This window comes from Procambarus clarkii, chromosome 16 (genome assembly GCF_040958095.1).
Source record: "Procambarus clarkii isolate CNS0578487 chromosome 16, FALCON_Pclarkii_2.0, whole genome shotgun sequence".
Lineage (NCBI taxonomy): Eukaryota > Metazoa > Arthropoda > Malacostraca > Decapoda > Cambaridae > Procambarus > Procambarus clarkii.
This window is the reverse complement of record NC_091165.1, coordinates 28,932,464-28,938,613: the sequence shown is the minus strand read 5'-3', so window position 1 is coordinate 28,938,613 and position 6,150 is coordinate 28,932,464. Positions and strand designations below refer to the sequence as shown.

Here is a 6,150-nt window from a genome sequence, read left to right as displayed (position 1 = left end):
CACGAAGCACCACGATACACCACGATGCACCACGATACACCTCGAAGTACCACGAAACACCACGAAGCACCACGAAGCACCACGATACACCACGAAGCACCACGAAGCACCACGAAGCACCACGAAGCACCACGATACACCACGATGCACCACGATACACCTCGAAGTACCACGATACACCACGAAGCACCACGAAGCACCACGATACACCACGAAGCACCACGAAGCACCACGAAGCACCACGAAGCACCACGATACACCACGATGCACCACGATACACCTCGAAGTACCACGATACACCACGAAGCACCACGAAGCACCACGAAGCACCACGATACACCACGAAGCACCACGAAGCACCACGAAGCACCACGAAGCACCACGAAGCACCACGATACACCACAATGCACTAAGAGACCAATTATTACGTCAGTAATCATAGATTATGTAGATTTGAAGCTCGTAAACTGTTTAATAAATATAAACTAAGCCCCCATGATTGTTGAAAGATCTACAGGTTTCGTAGTGTGTGCGTATATGCCTAATAAATCCTTGACCCGAGCAGGAGGATTAGAAGGCAGTAGGATTAGGATTCAGAAGTCTTGAGTAAGGATATAGGGATATCAAGGTAGATATAGGATAATACAGAGTGGATTCCAATCAGATTGGGCGTTACGTTACTTGACAGGGACACACACCATCGTTTGTTTTTATATGAAAACATCAAGAGAGGTCGCGTCTTGACAACCGAGCTACCTCACACTCCAAAGGTTCGAGTCCCACTTAGTCTTGATCCACGACTCGGGACGTGTCCACAGGAATTGCTGATCTCATCTATCCTTCTCGTTGGTTAATAGCACCCGTTTGACAACGAGTTGAATTAAAGTTGTCTAGGAGTCTAATTGTGAATTTATAATATTTAAAATTATAAATTGCAACTTGTGGAATTGCCTTTTTTCTCTCTTTTCTCTCTCTCTCTCTCTCTCTCTCTCTCTCTCTCTCTCTCTCTCTCTCTCTCTCTCTCTCTCTCTCTCTCTCTCTCTCTCTCTCTCTCTCTCTCCATCGTAGCGAGTTAAATATTTAGGAAAACCATCTTGTATATTTGTTCCTCTAGTCTGGTAAATGACTTTCACACAGATTACTGTACAAAGGTCTGTTTTAAATGGCGTGAACTGGACGCGGTTAGGTCTCGTTTTGTGAGTATTTCGAATTATGGTTCAAAGTTCGGTCAGAACTACTTCCCAACAAAACACGAGATATAACATGACATTATAATTCCAGTAACCAGAGTAGGTAATTATGAGGCGAAAGCGCTAATTCAGCATGACTATAATGTACTTTGAAAGGACATGAGAAAGGAGTGAAGGAACAGTGCCACGCCAATTGGTGTATCCGGGGATCGAACGCCGACCTGCAAGAAGCGAGGTCGCCACTGTACCGACCAGGCCAAGAGTATACATATAATAAACAGGTGTAAACCAAAATTGCAAGAGGGATGTGAGAAGGAATGTATTCTTCATGTCGATGCGCTGGGCTGGAAGAAGGTGAATCCTTTCCAAGCTCTTTGGACATCAAAGCGAAGGTGAATAATATAGAGTATGGAAAGGAACAGAAAACTTCAACGGTAAATACGGTAAATGAATAGAGGAAGGGAAGAACTGGCCTCTACGACGTCCCTCACCCTGAATACAGACACCATCGTCACTCATTTTTCAGACGATGTTGCCCATGTCTTAACAGTTAGACTAGATGGAGTAGGGGTCAATGCACTAAACAATGCCCCAAACAATGCACCAAACAATGCCCCAAACAATGCACCAAACAATGCCCCAAACAATGCACCAAACAATGCACCAAACAATGCACCAAACAATGCACCAAACAATGCCCCAAACAATGCCCCAAACAATGCACCAAACAATGCACCAAACAATGCACCAAACAATGCACCAAACAATGCACCAAACAATGCACCAAACAATGCACCAAACAATGCCCCAAACAATGCACCAAACAATGCCCCAAACAATGCACCAAACAATGCACCAAACAATGCACCAAACAATGCACCAAACAATGCACCAAACAATGCACCAAACAATGCCCCAAACAATGCACCAAACAATGCCCCAAACAATGCACCAAACAATGCACCAAACAATGCACCAAACAATGCACCAAACAATGCACCAAACAATGCACCAAACAATGCACCAAACAATGCACCAAACAATGCACCAAACAATGCACCAAACAATGCACCAAACAATGTCCAAACAATGCACTAAACAATGCACCAAACAATGCACCAAACAATGCATCAAACAATGTCCAAACAATGCACTAAACAATGCACCAAACAATGCACCAAACAATGCACCAAACAATGCACCAAACAATGCACCAAACAATGCACTAAACAAAGAGTTGTTATGCAGGCGATGAGTCACAATAACGTGGCTAAAGTAAGTTGACCAGACCACACACTAGAAGGTGAAGGGACGACGACGTTTCGGTCCGTCCTGGCAACCGGACTGACCGAAACGTCGTCGTCGTCCCTTCTCCTTCTAGTGTGTGGTCTGGTCAAACAGTTGTTATATAGCAAACAATGCACGTTTGCACATTTGCAAACGTGCAAACACCAATGCACCAAACATCTGCACAGCAGGAAAAGCGAACAGCTCTAAGTGTGAAATGGGAAAGGAAATGGAGAGTCACCACCAAACCTAAATATCCAGATAAACACAGCTAGTTGTCTACCATTCTCGAAAGAAAAGGTAGGTGGGGGTTTACATCAGGGGAGAACCCATAGCCACCAAGAACTCCAGCACCGTTCTAGACTACAGTATACCAAAAGACTGCTCTACTCCACCCAGTACGTCTCTGAGACATTAGCAATAGCCTAAAATCTCCCCTGACTGATTTCTTCAGATTCAGACCAAGCCACAACGCATGTCAAGCTTTACCTAAACAGAATGATCATTACACCAGCTCAAGAACACCCATATAATCCCCCCTCGAGCTGCACATTTCTCTTATGAGAATGTCCATGAACACCAGACTCACCTACCTCTCAAGCAAGCTCTGCATCCCGGACCGTGAAGCCCCGCCTTTGTAATCGTGAGGCCCCGCCTTTGTAATCGTGAGGCCCCGCCTTTGTAATCGTGAGGCCCCGCTTTGTAATCGTGAGGCCCCGCCTTTGTAATCGTGAGGCCCCGCTTTGTAATCGTGAAGCCCCGCCTTTGTAATCGTGAGGCCCCGCTTTGTAATCATCAGTACAACAAGTGATTATAAAATCCAAGAAATACAGATTCAGAGGAACCACCCCTCAAAAAACCCATTCATCCATGGGACTTACCAAGACCCAGTATTCTGAATGACCTCGTACACGACCCAGAAGTATGGGTCTTCCTAGACCTATTCTTCAGTTGATGAAGTAACTAAACAGCATTTTTTTGTATATATACTAGCAAAACAAAATTAATAAAAACTACAAAAAGCACTTTCGTGAGCAGGCGGTCCAGAAATATTGATGCTGGGAGGTAGCTCGCCCTCCTAATGTTTCCTTACGTCAAGATGATGTTGGGAAACGTCTTCTAGCGTGAAAACCTCCTGGAATTTCTTATTGAGTTCCTCGCACACTTCCTTGTCATTTGTAGTGAATTTGTCAACCCGTGTCCTCAGTTTCATTACCTGTTCCTTCACTGTCGTTTTTCTCCTGGTGTGGCTGTGCAGTAATTTAGGTTGAGTCTTTGCCTTGCTTGCTATGTCATTTTCATATTGGCTTTCTGCCTGCAGGCGATGAGTCACAATAACGTGGTTAAAGTATGATGACCAGACCACACACTAGAATGTGAAGGGACGTGGACGTTTCGGTCCGTCCTGGACCATTCTCAAGTCGATTGTGAGGCTTTCTGAGAGGCTAGAGAAAGAAGATGAGAAAGAGGCTTTCTGCCTCATTTCTCATCCTGAACCGTCTTCATTCCTGGCACTCTGGTATCTTCTCTGCTCCCAAGTGTCCTGTTATTTCTATAGTTTCCCCATGCCCTTGTACTAAGTTGCTTTGCTAGGTTACATCTCTGATTAAACCATGGGTTTCTCGTGTGCATTTCCTTTTTTTCCTTTTGGACTGGGACGAACTTCTCTGCTGCTTCCTTACACGTCTGTGTGATGTAGTCCATCATGTCTTGGGCCGTCTTTCCTCTGAGCTCTGTTTCACAAATTATATCTGATAGGAATTTTCTTATCTCATAGTTTCCCATTCGGAATCCCAACCTTTAGGTTTCAGTCCCTTCCTTGAGTACATTAACCCTACTTCGACCAGATACTCAAACATCAGTACACTGTGATCAATCATTCCCACGGGAACTTCGAAACCGATTTCCCTTATGTCGGAGTCATTCAGAGTGAAGACTAGGTCGAGTCTCGCTGGTTCATCATTGCCTCTCATTCATGTGGGTCCCCTGACATGCTGATTTAAAAACGTTTCCTGTCGCCACTTCCAACAGTTTAGCTCTCCGTGCTGGTCATGAAGTCTGAGATGAAGCACAGTTTCCGCAGGAGGCCGACTGGCTCACTCCAGTCTGTGGCCATCTTCATCTAGAAATATATCTTTCAAGAATGTTTGTAGAGCTTGCTCTATACCATTTGCTTCAGTGATGTTGAAGCAAATGGGATAGCAAGCTCCCACTCCAGCCTGTCCTTCTAACATTTCCTAACGTCAAGAAACTGTCCCTGATGCGTCTGTTCACCTAGCAGTAAATAGGTACCAGGGAGTTAGACAGCTGCTACGGGCTGCTTCCTGGGGGTGTGTAACAAAAAAGAGGCCTGGTCGAGGACGGGGCCGCAGGGACACTAAGCCCCGAAATCATCTCATGTCAAGATAACCCAGCACGACTGGAAAATGGGTCTTAGAAGCTAAGGCACAGTGAGTAGATGCTGAGGAGGGCCAGAGGGAATGTCACAGATGTGGGGTAGAGATATTGGCTGAAGGATGGGGGTAGAATCAATTTGATCTGAGACCCTTATCGAGCAGTCGAGAGCCTGGATATGGGTGGCCGTGCCAAGGTGATGCTTCAGTGATCATCCCCCATAGCTGGTGGACCTCATCCTACCACTGTAGCCCCTTCCTGGCTCACACATATTAGGTTCTTCAGTGATAAATTACAAAATAGACGTATAGAGCAGGATGGTTAATAAATAATATTTCATGTTGACCAAACCACACACTAGAAAGTGAAGGGACGACGACAGTCGACTTGAGAATGTTCCAGGACGGACCGAAACGTCGTCGTCCCTTCACTTTCTAGTGTGTGGTCTGGTCAATATATTTCAGCCACGTTATTGTGACTCCTTGTCTGCAATAATAATTCATATTTTTTAATAAAACGTTATAAAAGTATTTATTGCTTATTTCTTTTTACTAATTACTGTTAATATAAAATGAAAAAGCTTTTCACTTGACATCTGGCTTAATGGTTACAAACACCTGGCATACTAGTTACAAACATCTTGTCTATATTTTGTAATGATTTTGTTTTCATACAATTGTCTTTAACAATGTTAGCAAAAAAAGTTACGTTTGACTGTTTTTAAAACAGGTTTCAACAGAATAACATTGATTCTAATTGTCTCCAAATTTCATGTTCAACTTGGCTTTGGATTTTTTTAACACAACTTAATTCGGAGTCGAATAATTCTTATTAACAGGTCACGTTGAAACTTTAATCATATCAAAATTGTTACTCGATAAAAAAAAAGGTAACAAGTAATAAAGCTCGATAAAGGTCAAATGGTAATGTATTCTTTTTCGCAAGTTTTTTTAAAGTTCTCGCGGAACCCGGGCATGGTCTCTCATTCCTGATTGGGACTCGCTGTCATAGGCTCTTGGTCCATTTTTACAATCATCTGTAGTGACAAAACCGATGCGCTCTTGTTATCTATAAACTCAACTTGCTTTTTCATTTAATAAATAATTCGTATCCAGGTGCTTTTTAAAGTCTCTCACCAACCAAGTGGTTGGGTATCATCCTTCCCTCCCCCCCCCCCCGTCCCATCCCAAATCCCCATCCCAAATCCTTATCCTGATCCCTTCCAAGTGATATATAGTCGTAATGGCTTGACCCTTTCTCCTGATACGTGCCGTCCCTT

At 43.9% G+C, this 6,150-nt stretch overlaps 1 protein-coding gene across 1 annotated transcript; it reads left to right on the top strand.

Moving 5' to 3' along the window:
* The first annotated feature begins 1,637 nt into the window (after positions 1-1,637).
* Positions 1,638-2,288, top strand: LOC138365308 (circumsporozoite protein-like). The gene has a single exon (XM_069325597.1). It carries the CDS (start codon positions 1,638-1,640, stop codon positions 2,286-2,288), a length of 651 nt encoding a protein of 216 aa, XP_069181698.1.
* The last annotated feature ends 3,862 nt before the right edge of the window (positions 2,289-6,150 follow it).

Excerpts from the sequence above, each read along its gene's own strand:
- LOC138365308 (XM_069325597.1), top strand. The coding sequence starts at position 1,638 with ATGAATAGAGGAAGGGAAGAACTGGCCTCTACGACGTCCCTCACCCTG.